The following is a 13218-nucleotide window of genomic DNA, read 5'->3' as shown; positions in this document are numbered from 1 at the left end:
GGGGCAACACGGAGCTTGGCAGGTACGAGTCACTGCAGGGCTGTCTCCTCGACCCACGACAACTTTGCTAGAAATATAGAAGGCCAGACTAGCCCAGCTTGTTTGATCTTGTAGATCTGTCATACACCACCATCAAGCAGCTCGAAGATCATGTTATTACCAAAATACGCCGTAGTAGTATTGTCACCCTATTTCCTGTATAAACGCCGAGAAATGCAAAAGCGTTACAACGGCCGTGGCGGTCATACGAGTACAAACGCTATCATTACAAGTCATAAGAGAAGTATGAAGAAAGAGAAAAAAAGGCTGCCACACGATCAAGCACACTCCCATTGAGCAAAAACACACCACCTTGCGCTTCGATCAGCAAGGACCAGACCTCGCCATGTGCCCTTTTCTCCAATCTTAATGACCGTTTCCCAAGCCGTACCATCAGCATCGTTAGTACTGCTAATATGCTCCGTCTTTCTAGTCAGGCGTATAATCTTGCCAGAAGGTGTTTGTACGGCTAGCTTGGCAGGCTTGTTGCTACTACTACCTGATGATCCAGAAGAACTTTGAGATGGGTTCGTGTAGTTGGATCCAGTTGCTGAGATACTCTGCATGCTCATAGCGGATGTAGGGCGAGCAAAAGGATTTGGCGATGCTCGGCCATGCATCGCGGGACTAGGTTCGGGGGATTTTGTAAGGGATGACGGATGTTGGCGGACGCAGAAGACAAAAGTGTTGTTGAGGGCCAGATTAGCGCACTGCGGCTGGGCGACGTATAGATCGTGTCGTTGGGCATGAGGCGTAGGATGCAGAGTCAAGAACGAATACGGAGGATTGGTGCCGGTGTGCGTCAAAGGAAGGCCGATTGCCAGGTTGTGAGGGTTCAGCTTGTTGGAGTGCTACGAGGCGTTAGTTTATCTGTCTTAGAGACGTGACGAGAAAAAGCTTACCATAAGTCCCCGGGGTCCTGCATAGATCTTCAGGACACCCTGGCCACCATCGTTCGGAAGAAGGGCCTTAACAGTGTATCTCTTCTGGCCACTGTACCATTCGGCTTGTGCCAATGCCGGCTTCCTCACAATCTCGCCGCTCTCAAAAAGATCACCGTCCATGTCTTGATCATAGGCTCGTGCCTCAACCTCCGCAACACACTCTACATCCTCTGGTACGTCAACGTAGACATGCGCCATCTCAAGGTTGTCTAGGTTCAAGAGACTAGTATCGAAGTTGACTACGTTGAGATGATGTCGGAAGTAAGCGGGTGTTGCACACGGGAGTGCCATCAGCACCTCGTGTGGCTGAGGTGGGCAGATGTGTTGCTGTTCCGGAAGGAGTGGAACGTGAGAGTAGCAAATCTCCATTGGGCGAGCAAGGAAGTACCATGTCTCGGCCACAGATGATCCCGCAGTCGAGTAGTGAACTCGCTTTGGGTTTGTCGGCCCAGCAAGGGAGCAGTCCATTATGCGCCACTCACCCTCTACAATGACAGCGTTCCAGAAGTGATTCGGCCGCGCGACGCTCTCTAGGTCCAAGGGTTCGCCTGGTGTCTTGAGATAGCCACGGACAACTTCAGCGTGCATTCCAACAGAAGCACACATCTCTGCCACGACCATGGCGATTTCTTCAGAGCATCCGCGCTTGCTTTGAAGTACGTGTTTCGGATCCATCTGACCCTCAAAATCTTCTTCCCACGATATGCGCTCGCTGACCCATGTGAAGATAGCTCGTAATCGTTGAATATCGCTTCGGTATGGTCGACAAACATAGCCTTGTGCCAAAGTCGCTGGGTTCGTTCCAAGAGGAATGCTGTTGATGAAGCGCGCGCTCTTGTCAACATGAGCAAGACTGCAAGCCGCGAAATCAGTAGGCTCAGTGATGGGAAGACCATCAAGACCCTCGTCGCCCTCAGCCGACTCATACAGGATCTCAATGGGGTTCAAAACAGGAATGTCCATCATCTGGCATCTTTCGGCTCGCTCTGTTCGCTCGTTCTTGCTTAGTGAGTTGGACCGATTTACATCCCGCCGGACCTGCACCCAATCTACCGTTCCAAGGCCGGTATCCCTAGATTCCTTCACCGCGTGGGTCGATTTGCCCCCTTCTATGCCAGTCGGTTCGGAGTTATCCAGGCGGCTTGCGGCGCGACTCTGGGAACGACCAGCAGCTCGGCTGGCAGCCCGGGATCCCGGCCTACTTATTGTGTCGATGGTGCTGCGTGCATTCGCGGCTTGGGTCTTCGCAGTGTCGATCATCTTACGGAAGAAGCCGCTGCGCTTTGTCTTCAGTGGCTGCCTCAGTCCACCAAGAGGATCTGGGTCGTCCGTGGCTGGGGTGCTGACTTCAGCTTGTTGGATGTCGCTGGAACCGGCTTGCGGCTGTGAAGCATGGCTGGAGTGATAGGTGACACCAGTGAAAGGTGTCTCTGGCCGTCCGTCGTCGAATCCATAACCCTTTCCAGCCGTGTCTTTGGTGTTCATGACGCTCTTTGGTCGATCTTTTCCAAATTTCTTGCGGTAATAGCTCCCGGCGCTTGTAGCACTCATGTTCGTAGCAGAGTGTCCAGACATCAAACTGCGATCGGTGCTGTTGCTTGTGTGTGTCGTAGTCGTAGAATTCGTTTTGCTCGTAAACGTTCGTCCAAGTGCATTTCGTCCAACGTTATAGGCGGATTTGCGATGGTTAAGTAGCTTCGAGCCCTTTCGCTGAACCTCTGGCTCAGCATCCGCCATCGAGGATCCGGGTCGCTGGTGTGAGCTTTTCAGAGGTACGGTTGGCCCTTCATCATCGCCGATGAACAGCTCACCGTTCCTAGCTTGCTCTTGTTGCTTCATTCGCCTTAGACGACTTTCCATGCGCTTCATGTAATTGTTAACATCTGGCAGACCTTCCTCTTCGTCTTCGTCACCGCGGCTCATAGCGGACTGCGCTCTGACCTTTTTAGCCGACTCCTGGTAGACTTGGTCAAACGCTTCCGGAGACCATGGATTCGATGGGGTCGGAGGCTCTTCTGGCGACTCATCGCTTCTTGATGTTGTCATATCCTGCAAAGACGACATGACATCGTTCATTGCTGTCGTGAGAGGAGAGGGTGTGAAGTGTCCACCGCGTGCTCTTGGATCAGGCGAAGGCGGTTCTGGTGTGATGAAGCCATTATGCGAAGGAGGTGCAGGTGACGGAGCTCTGCTTGGGTCGTAAGCGACGCGATGCGGAGGCGGAGGCGGAGGAGGCGAGTCCACAGGTTCTTCTTCGTATTCTTCGTTGTAAGGAGCGGGTGATGGGCCGCGACTAAGCTCGTCATCATCCAATTGCATCTGGTACGGAGACGGCGATGGACCTCGATCGTATGCGCGGTACTGGAATGAAGGGGCTGGCGAAGCCGCACGTGAACGCTCTTGGAATGATGGTGCCGGCGAAGGTCCACGGTCGTATGCTCGGTACTGAAAGGATGGTGCCGGCGATACAGCTCGTGAATGCTGTTGGTAGTGGACGGGGGGCGCTGGCGAGGCTGCCCGGTAATAGTCCTGACTTTGTCGGGGAGGAGCTGGTGATGGTGCCCTGTAAACATCTTGGCTTGGTCTTGGAGGAGCTGGAGAAGCTGCTCGGTACATGTCTTGTATTTGTTGTGGAGGAGCTGGAGATGCTGCTCTAGCGTAGTTGCGATGTTGTATAGGAGGTGCAGGCGATACACCACGGGGTTGATACTGGTATTGTGCTGGAGGCGCATGCGATTGTGGTGGGATATACGAGCCGCGTCGGATGGGAGGAGCTGGTGATACGGCGCGAGGCTGGTAGCGATAGTCGGCGGGCGGTACGGGAGATGATTGTGCGCGTGTATGCGAACCGTGACGTGACGGTGGTGCTGGTGAAATAGCGCGTGTTACGGGTGTTCTCTTGGAAGGAGGTCGTGGTGATACGGCGCGAAGATTTGACTGTTTTCTTGTGGAAGACGCAAGCGGTGGGCTCTCGCGACTCTCGGTAGACGACCGCTTCATCGACGAGAAGGGGGACTTGGTCTTGACACTGCCGTTTGGTGAGTTGATGCCTGCCTTGAGCCTCTCTCGCGCAGCAGCAGCAGGATTCGGTGCGCCTGCAGCTGCATAAGCCGTGAAGGGCTTCCTGAAGGTGCTCTTCTGCTTCTGCGGTGCTGGCTTTGGCTGCTCCTGGGCACTGTTCTGCCTCGACATGCTTCCTCCACTGCCATTGCGCGCCCATGGTTGATAGTCTTCGCTGAGCAGTTCGACAAAGTTGGAAGGAAACAGTCCAACCATGCGCCTGTCGCGCTTTAACCGGCCCATCCACCAGGATCCATCACCGGCATTAAGGACTTCGATCAGGTCGCCTTCTATGAATCCGAGGTCGCGTTTGGTCTGGAACAGCGGTTAGGTCAGGTGCTGCAACAAGCCAGCTTCTGTCGCAACTTACCTCTCCTCCCCATGAATACACAGCTTTGCACCAGCACGGAAAGCGCACTGGCAGCGCCTGGCCGACGGCCATATTGGGTATTATTCGGTTGTTGTAGTCGTAGTATTAATTCGTGGTTGACCTGCAACTTGTGTGGGACATGCACGGCGCGTGGATGACATGCGTCGATTAGAGTGAGAGACGGCGTCGATTAGGTGTGGGACGCGCAAGAAAGCTCCAGCGAAAGACAGTAGTCGATGGTAGCAATAGCAGAGAGTACTTCTCTGTAGTCACGCCGCGATTGATAGCGGGGATGTGGTATGTGTAAAGCTAAGCAGGGCCTATCGCGGCCTGATGTCTCGTCTGGGTTGGGTAAACACGATTCAGTCGACCGCTCCCCCAGCAACCGAGGCGCACCAGCCAGGATGCGGTCCCACTTTTGCCCACCACGTCACCTCAATCTTCAGCTCTACACCGCGACATGTCCAGTTTTGCTCCATCTTGGGCATGCGCCTTGCACAATAGTACTTCGTTCGGCGCCTGATCATGCACGAGATGTGTAGTCGCCTGTCTGTTATGCATCGCGACAACTATAACACTACTCCTGTCCCGAACAGATGTTCCCAACTGTCCACTGTTGATGTACGCTAATATTGACAGCCCTCTAGCTTTCCTGCTAGAAGCGATCTAACAACAGTAGTCGCGCACGACTTGTCGCCTTGCCATAGCTCAGCACGCCACTCGAACATACAGCGCGAGCCGATCACGATTCAGATGTTGTCCTAACATGGCTGCATCGGGCGCCAAATCTTCATCACCCAACGCATCACTAACATGGGAAATGCTCAGATTGAGGTAAACGCATCGTCATTTGTCAAAAAGCTACTGAGATCGAGAGCTATCGATGCGGGAACAAGAAAGTAGCACCACTAGGGCGTGCGATGTAAAAGAAAGCCGATTCCTCCTCAACTTGACTGCCTGATGGGACACCAGTGGCGAAACGAGTCGCTTACTGTCCGTTCCACATCTTGGGGCCGGGCATCGTGTACGACTTGGGGTTGTTCCACTTGTTGAACGCAATGCCGGGGTCCTGAGCACTGTAGACACCGGGAATCTTGACCTTGGGAGAAAGGTTGCCCTTGCCGGAAGACGCAATGTTGAGCTGGAAGCACTCCATGTAGAACTGAGCCTTGCCGACGTGGCCCTCGTGGATGGCGATGTGCTCGACACGGACGAGGTACTCACCAGCAGGAATGTTCTGCTGAACGGTCCACTAGAGATACAAAGTCAGTATATGGCTCGTAGGTAATCAGAACAGTCGAAACTTACCTCGAGGCGGTCCTTCTGCCAGCTGTCCCAAGCAGTGTCCACGCCGGGCTGGCTGGGGTTGATGAGGCCGCTCTCCATGACCTTGATCCAGTCACCGGAGCCGTCGTAATCAGCAACCTTGCCAGGTGCCTTGGAGATGTAGACGAAGCCTGGACCAGGGTGCTCAATCTTCTCATTGTTGAAGAGCTTGAAGCCGAGCTTGTCACCAGCCTTGACGTTGTAGGTGGGAACTCCTCCGGCTTTGGCGCCCTTGTTGCACCTCAGGTCGGGAGAGTTGATGACCTCGTTGGGGAACGACGGCATGTAGGAGTTGGTGTTCTTACGGGTGTAAGCATAGTCGCCACCGACAGCCGCACCGTTGACGATGAGGCGGTTGAAGATGTAGTGGGCATTGGCCCCCAGGGGCGCAAGCAAAGCGAAAAGAGCAACAGGCTTCATGTTGTAGAGAAGAGGGTGAATATGTTCAAAAGAAGTGAAAGTAAAAAGTTGGAGAAGCGAATGTACTGGTTGGTATCGAATGCTAGTGATTGCGATGGTTCTTACAACATGGCACCTGTCAGATACTTATACTGAACGACATCTCAGCATGGTTCACTGCATCGTTCCATGTCATTGGAGGGATATCCATTTTTTTGGTCCCTAAATTTCATCACCAACCCATCTATTCTCACTCTTCATCTATTTCTCGCCAGACTACCCACCCCCAAGGCGTCATAAGTCATCATAAGCCCATAGTACCCAGTCGCATAGAACATCTTGTTCGTTCTAGTCTCACTTTAAATGAAAAAAGGGATCCCAACACCACGTCGAAACACATATAACCGGTGGCCAAGCCAAGCCTCACCAACACCACCCATGTGCTTTCCGCTGCTGCCAAGTCCGGGGATATCATGTGTTTCACGTTTTGATTCTATTGCGCCTTGGCGAATATGCAGCAAAACAAAGTGCCGATGTGGGAATTCTCCTATTCGCTGCGTCAAGGCTTACCTGCGGTATCAGTATCCACTACCCGCGATGCGAATCCGAATTGCGATAGGGTAGAGCTAGCCGATTTGTTAAGCGGAGCTTGTGGGACATTGTATGGGTCTGCCGAAAGTGCTGAAAGAGCTGCGTGATACGATAGCTCAGCTTCTTCAGCATCTCTTCTTGCTCTAGCCTGGGCACCCCGATAACTCCTTTGAAACGATGTGGCCCCTCACCTCCGTCGTACGCCGTCATTGGTAGCCTTGCTGTCACTGCGTCCGCGGTTTGCCGGTTATGACATGACCATCAGCTCTTTGAGGGAGGTCCACTGTTGATTGCATCGAGAGCACGAATCACTTTCTCGTGAACGGCTCTCGGCTGTTGTTACAACACCTCGTCATTGTCCTTGTGTGGGAGAAGATGTACGATGTGGAGATGGCTGTCTACACAGATGTCTAAGAGATAGACGTTAAGACCTCGAGACGACATGCTTACTTTTCTTCTCTGCCATTCTGAGTGACACAGTTAGATTGTGTTTCTGTACAAAGTTGGGTGTGAATTGTGCGGTATCATATACTCGTAGGAAAAGTCGATATTCACAAACAACGGAGGTAGTCTCGCCTCCAAGAGCCATGTACAGTAGTCACTACATCACTTCACGTGCATTGTCTTGCCACATTAAAACGACAGTGACTTCAATTCCTATTGAGCTTCGGCCTCAAATTGGCTGCAGAGTACTCTCCTGGTTTCCAGAATTCTTTTTCCTGAATCATAAACTCAACTTCTACAAAGTCCTCTAACTCAAACCATTGGTTACCAGAACGAACAGCTTCAAGCTACCCAAGCGAGTCTTACGCCGATAACCATGGTGAATTACAACGAACTACACCCCTCCGAGCCTCAACACCATGGCCCTTTTAGCGCCTGTGCTGCTACCTTAGCGAATATCCTGGATTTTGTTCAAGAGGTCTGCAGCACTGAGATTACAGAGGAAAGTCGGTCGAAAGATAACAAACGCTTTGTTCAATTACTCGAACAATTGAAGAACGATCTAGCTAGAGTCAAGAGTGACTTTCCGGTGGAAAAGAGGCACCTGTGGGTAGGAAGTGAGATTGAGCGATACGAACAGGCAGTGAAGAAGACGGAGAGTCTGAGCGCTAAGTTCACAGAACTACTGGATCTAGAGGTCTAGACAAAGCCGGATGATAAGGATGCTGGTCCGTGTATGCTGACGACATCTGCACGAAGCGCTAGTTCTTTCCTTTTCCAATCACTTTGATCATTCTTGGAACTACGTACTCTTTATACCTTCGTTTGAAGGAACATGAAACATGGGATTCTAATCAAGAAGCTAACGGGTCACCGCGATTGCAGAATTCGCAGCGTGTACGGCGATCGTGATAGAAATGCGATGGTGAAAAAGGAATCTCGCGAGTCACAATAACATGATCTTCGATAGCATGACGTACTCTCCGTCTTTTCGCGACGTCCATTTTTTTCCACATCCTCGTCAATGTGATGTACGGAATCTCCATTAATGGAACAATGTTCCATGGAGACGATTCACGGTTGATGTTATGAGGACACCAGCGTACAGAGCGACGGTATTGATGAGTTTTGGTTCTACGATTTTTAGAGCCTACTAATAGCATAGTCGAAGAAAGAACAACACTTCCGAAAACTCTTGAGTAACATTTAACACGTCCCGCTGTTATGGGACATGCTATGCGCTTATAGATGCCGGCATTGGTCGACCCTTAACCGTCGATCGCTATTGGTGTTCGGGCATTGTGAGATTTGTCGAGTCCCCGGCTATATGCCGGTTATGTATCGCATCTGGCAGAGGCCGTACCGGACTCTTTCGGTAAGCAGCGTTTCCAAGTCAAGATGATGAAGACGATGACATCGCGACAGAAGGGCGTAAGAGGCTGGTAGCGCAAGTGGGGCAAACCCGCACCTCCGCTTTCCTATAGAGCAACAACGACCGCTCGCGGGCGGGATTGCCAGTTGCGGATGTCAGCGATTGTTGTTACTACGCGTGATCACAACTTAAATATGAGGTTCAGCACGATATTTTTCATTCGAGACAACGCCCACAATGCACTCCACGAAAGACGGACAGTCCAACAGCCACAGTGGTTACGATCAACCACCGATCGGACCTCGGCTGTTCTCTGTTAAGAAACCACCATCGTTGGACGATTTCAAGAAGCTCACAACAGAGTCTGTGCCCTGTCATTATCCGCTTGCGAAAGCTGTCGAATTGAATGTACCCATCTACCACCTTCCCGATTACCACTCGCTCAGTCCAGAGGAGCGCTCTGCGCTTCAAGATGAGTACGTAACTCCTACTTACGAAGTGAATTTGAGACATCTACTGATTGCATACACCAAATTACAGATGGTATCACATCCTGCTTTCGGGGCCAGGGGTGTTCGTCACCAAGGATCTGTACAAAGACACTTCCCTGCTTGAAAAAGTAAATAGGGTTTACGCAAACATTATCGCAGAAGAAAAGAAAGTGGCTGGCAAACGCGGTGACCACTTTGCCGGAGCTGGAGCAAACGATCGCATCTGGAACTCACTCTCAAAGCACTGCCTACAAGATCCGGAATCGTTTGCAACATATTACGCAAACCCATGGCTGCCGCTAATTTCTGAGGCATGGCTGGGTCCACATCATCGCCTGACTTCACAAGTCAACATCGTGAAGCCGGGCGCAAAGGCTCAGATCTCTCATAGAGACTACCATATTGGGTTTCAAGACAATCAGTCGTGCGAGAGGTTTCCCAAGGCAATGCAAGTTGCATCGCAGTTTCTCACACTTCAGGGAGCAGTCGCGCACTCCGCTATGCCGGTAGAGAGTGGGCCGACTAGGCTTTTGCCGTTCAGTCAAAAGTTCGAGGAGGGTTACATGGCGTATCGTATTCCGGAGTTTGCAGACTACTTTCTGGAGAAGTATGTATCTATGCCACTGGAGATGGGTGACGGGCTGTTCTTCAATCCAGCTTTATTCCATGCCGCGGGACAGAATGACTCGGCCGATATCAATCGATCAGCCAACTTGCTGCAAATATCGTAAGATATCTTCTTTTACAAGCTGCATGTAAGACAAACACTGACTTCATATGTGTCAATATAGATCAGCCTTTGGTAAACCAATGGAGTCTGTCGATACATACGCACTTGTCGAAAAGACGTGGGATGCGATGTCCACGATGTATCAAAAGGAAGGGCTCAGCGACGAACTTAGAGCCCTCGTGAGCGTTGTCGCAGAAGGATGTGAGTAATGTGTCTATAGGTCTGCTTTCGAGACACATACTGACTTGATACGCTTACTTTAGACCCATTTCCGACCAACCTCGATAGGAGGGTGCCTGAAACGGCCGGCATGGCACCTGAAAGCGAGCAGGATGTATTGGTGAAGAATCTAAAGAAGAAGGATACAAGACAGGCTGTGTTGGATATACTAGCGACAATGCGAAGAGAGTCTATGGCGTAGATACCGCATTCGTGGTACTCGCTGAGCGGTTCACGTGAAAGCATGCAAGCCCTCAGTGTGTAACGTAAACCAATATACAGAATCTGAGTCCAAGCAAACATACTATAACTATACAGTGTGATAGCACACTATTCACACCGCAAGCCAGTGCGTCCACAGTGACCAACAGTCATAGCAAACGCAAATTAACTCCTCGGTTTGCCCATGCGTTCGAGACCTCTAGCCCTGCTGCCTGCTACAAGAAGCGGAACTCATGACCATCTCATTAGCATACCTTATTCACCCCGTTATGTCGCGCGCTCTAGCCGGAGGTGAGCAAAATGCAGAAGACGGCGTTCTGGAACCTTTGCTCGACGAACGAAACACGGCGCTTCGACCAGAAGAGAACCCCAATGGTCCTCTTTCTGTTCCGACCATGCATCCAAAACCATTGAAAGAAGATAGCTCTACACATCCGGCGCTACGCATACCCCTCCGCCCCCCTCAAGCGGTGGCTACAACAGCCCCAATATCTCTTACACCAGACGCTGAATTTCGCCTCATAGAAGCCGAACTGGCGAATTGCGAAAAGACCCGCGAAGCGCTAGCACGGCGTGAAGTTGCACTTCGAGAACGAAAAGCGGAGATAGTACGAGAGACTAAGATGAAGCTCGATAAAGAGGTGCGTGAGTTGACTGTGGGAGACCAAGATGAAGAAATGGATGAGGGATTGTACATGCACGATGTGCAGAGAAGAGTGGAAGCAAACCTTCAGACGGCAGGGGAAAACGCGAGTCAAGCGACGGAGGAGTCACAACAGTTGGAAGAAACTGGAGGAGAGAAAGTCATTCCAGTTAGTGCACCAGAGCGAAGGCGACTTGCGCGTCTTGCTCTGTTCAAGAACGATCCTAGACTTGGTTGAGAACTATGATATCAAAATACAGCACTATATCATCAACTTTGTGATTTCTTCATCTTACATGTCGAACCATAGTACCTTCAAGATGTGCTCTCAACTATGTTCCATGCCTCAATCAAGTGTAAAGAACTCTGCAATCTCTGGAAACATCCTGCTCATCCTTTCCGCCGTGATAGCATCTACTTTGATTACAGGATCAAGTATGTACGTGATTCACATCACCTTCATATTGAGACATGTCATTGCTCGGGCTTGTATCGAGATCTCGCCTAGTACGCGTCAGTGGTAGCGACACACATGGCGGTATTGACTGACGTCGGTATTCCGCAGCTGTCTCACCAATAGTCTTGTTGAGCTCGGTAATCTCATTAAGCAAATTCGTGAGTTGCTGGCTGTACCGGTAATCTGCATCCCGTTGAGCCACGGTGGGCGCGAGTGCGTGTCTGTTTGAGGAAGATGACATTGTGTCTGGGTGAGAATCGTTCGAATATAGTATCTGTAATGGACAAAGGTTTGATTATAATATGTCTTACCAATGATTTGAGCTACACTGAAAGCTCAAATACTTTCCATAAACATCGCGCTGATGCTAGCACGCACGTAGCGAACATTGCGTGTGAAGACTAAACAATCATTCAGCCATTGAATTCTTGGAATGTGACGCCGGCGAATTTGCTCGTCTATGAGTTTCAGCATCGTTGTTTTGGCAGTGTTCGCGCCAACATGGAATGCTCGTTCATTGACTGACGCGGTAATCTAGGTGAGCAAACAAACCAGCACTTTATATCACCGCTGCTACGTACGACCTCATCACTACATGTTGGTTTCCTTGCTCTTCTAATTCTCGACTATCGACCAGCCTTAACATCTTCGCTCGTGATCATAACTTACAATCAGCACGTTGGTAGCTCAAGATCGAGTTGACTAATAGTTATATCTACAACTTCACGAATAACCCACCTATATTCCTGAAAATGTCGCACAACACCCCAGACAGCCTCCTCAAGCTCGCCGCCGACCTCAATAAGCTAGGTGGAGAACTTTGTGCAATAGGTGGCAAGCTGGCACAGGCCGCAACAACTCTAGAGCAAGAAGCTGCCAATGTTGCTCTTACGAACGCGCAACGATGGGGGGTCGATGTGCAGGTATGTGGCTCCCTTGCTAGAACGATTAGTGTATCTGGAATAAAGTATAACATGGTGTTGTAGGTTGCTGTAAGGGCTGGACCGCATGGTCAATGGACTGGACAAGGAAACGAGATTGTTGTTAATGGCGCGAAGAAGTAGCGATGCTGTCGAGAGAGAGTAAGAAGGAAGCGGACAAGGGATGATGGCATGTGCAAAGGAATATAGAAAGGCCGATGTTGGATATCGGCAAGGAGAGACGATCTCCCAGTGGAGTGTAGTGCGGAAGGGAAGTTCGGAAGTTGGTAAATTGCGAGGACGCGTCCCAGACTTCGATATGGTGCATTGCTAGTTTTTTTTGATCTCTTCAATGACCGGCATGGTGCTACATTGTTCTCATTGTATTTCTTAGGACGAGGGCGCGGGTGAAGGCTTTCCCCGCACGCAGCTCGCCTTGCTTTTTCAAGGACTAGCGCAGCAGAATTTTTATCAGATCATCAGATAAGATGCGAAGCCGGAATCCTCTGTCACCATTCACAGCGCGAAGCCAGCCCCGAACCATCTCCAGCCTATATTGGCGGTGTAAACTCTATAGTGTACGCGTAGACAGATTTGTTTTAAGTGGCTGATGTCGAGTTAGAATGACGGTCTGAACTCGAAAGATGGAAATGCAAGTTCCGTGATGGTCTGATTGCCAAAGCCACACGCTGATTAGCCAAGCCGCGAAATTGAGCACGGACGGCTGTTCGACTCGCTCCTCAGGAGCTGAGAGCAAGACAGGATAGAGCGATAGTCACGAGCAAGTACACATATCGATCGTAGAGTATCATGTGATCATCAACGCCGATTGCGTTGGGAGTTTCGTCTCAATTCGTCATTAATCTAGTCGTTGGTTGGAGTAACCACCTGCATATTCTACAGAACTAGTAGGAAAGGTTTTGAAAAGTAAAAGGGTATCATCCCCGTCCTTGCATCGTAAAGAGCGTTCAGACTCGGGAGTTTGCTCATG

The 13218-nt window shown here is 50.7% G+C and overlaps 5 protein-coding genes across 5 annotated transcripts; 3 read left to right on the top strand and 2 right to left on the bottom strand.

Moving 5' to 3' along the window:
* Nucleotides 1–317: 317 nt before the first annotated feature.
* On the bottom strand, nucleotides 318–4485 carry J4E82_005918 (uncharacterized protein; the record flags this gene model as incomplete). The annotated part of the gene is made up of 4 exons (XM_051732178.1): nucleotides 318–890; nucleotides 942–3516; nucleotides 3598–4358; nucleotides 4414–4485. 4 exons carry the CDS (start codon nucleotides 4483–4485, stop codon nucleotides 318–320), a joined length of 3981 nt encoding a protein of 1326 aa, XP_051587969.1.
* A 916-nt stretch (nucleotides 4486–5401) lies between these two features.
* Nucleotides 5402–6159, bottom strand: J4E82_005917 (uncharacterized protein; the record flags this gene model as incomplete). Its single annotated transcript, XM_051732177.1, has 2 exons — nucleotides 5402–5665; nucleotides 5722–6159. The coding sequence occupies 2 exons, from the start codon at nucleotides 6157–6159 to the stop codon at nucleotides 5402–5404; spliced, it is 702 nt and encodes a 233-aa protein (XP_051587968.1).
* Nucleotides 6160–8782: 2623 nt separating this feature from the next.
* Nucleotides 8783–10187, top strand: J4E82_005916 (uncharacterized protein; the record flags this gene model as incomplete). Its single annotated transcript, XM_051732176.1, has 4 exons — nucleotides 8783–9021; nucleotides 9086–9763; nucleotides 9828–9967; nucleotides 10030–10187. The coding sequence occupies 4 exons, from the start codon at nucleotides 8783–8785 to the stop codon at nucleotides 10185–10187; spliced, it is 1215 nt and encodes a 404-aa protein (XP_051587967.1).
* A 289-nt stretch (nucleotides 10188–10476) lies between these two features.
* J4E82_005915 (uncharacterized protein) lies at nucleotides 10477–11088 on the top strand (the record flags this gene model as incomplete). Its single annotated transcript, XM_051732175.1, has 1 exon — nucleotides 10477–11088. One exon carries the CDS (start codon nucleotides 10477–10479, stop codon nucleotides 11086–11088), a length of 612 nt encoding a protein of 203 aa, XP_051587966.1.
* A 971-nt stretch (nucleotides 11089–12059) lies between these two features.
* J4E82_005914 (uncharacterized protein) lies at nucleotides 12060–12371 on the top strand (the record flags this gene model as incomplete). Its single annotated transcript, XM_051732174.1, has 2 exons — nucleotides 12060–12230; nucleotides 12294–12371. 2 exons carry the CDS (start codon nucleotides 12060–12062, stop codon nucleotides 12369–12371), a joined length of 249 nt encoding a protein of 82 aa, XP_051587965.1.
* Between the last annotated feature and the right edge of the window lie 847 nt (nucleotides 12372–13218).

The sequence above is a fragment of the Alternaria postmessia genome, assembly GCF_024291825.1.
Source record: "Alternaria postmessia strain BMP 2775 chromosome Unknown scaffold_33, whole genome shotgun sequence".
Classification (NCBI taxonomy): domain Eukaryota; kingdom Fungi; phylum Ascomycota; class Dothideomycetes; order Pleosporales; family Pleosporaceae; genus Alternaria; species Alternaria postmessia.
Note: the sequence above shows the minus strand (reverse complement) of the source record. Positions and strands in the feature narration are given on the sequence as shown.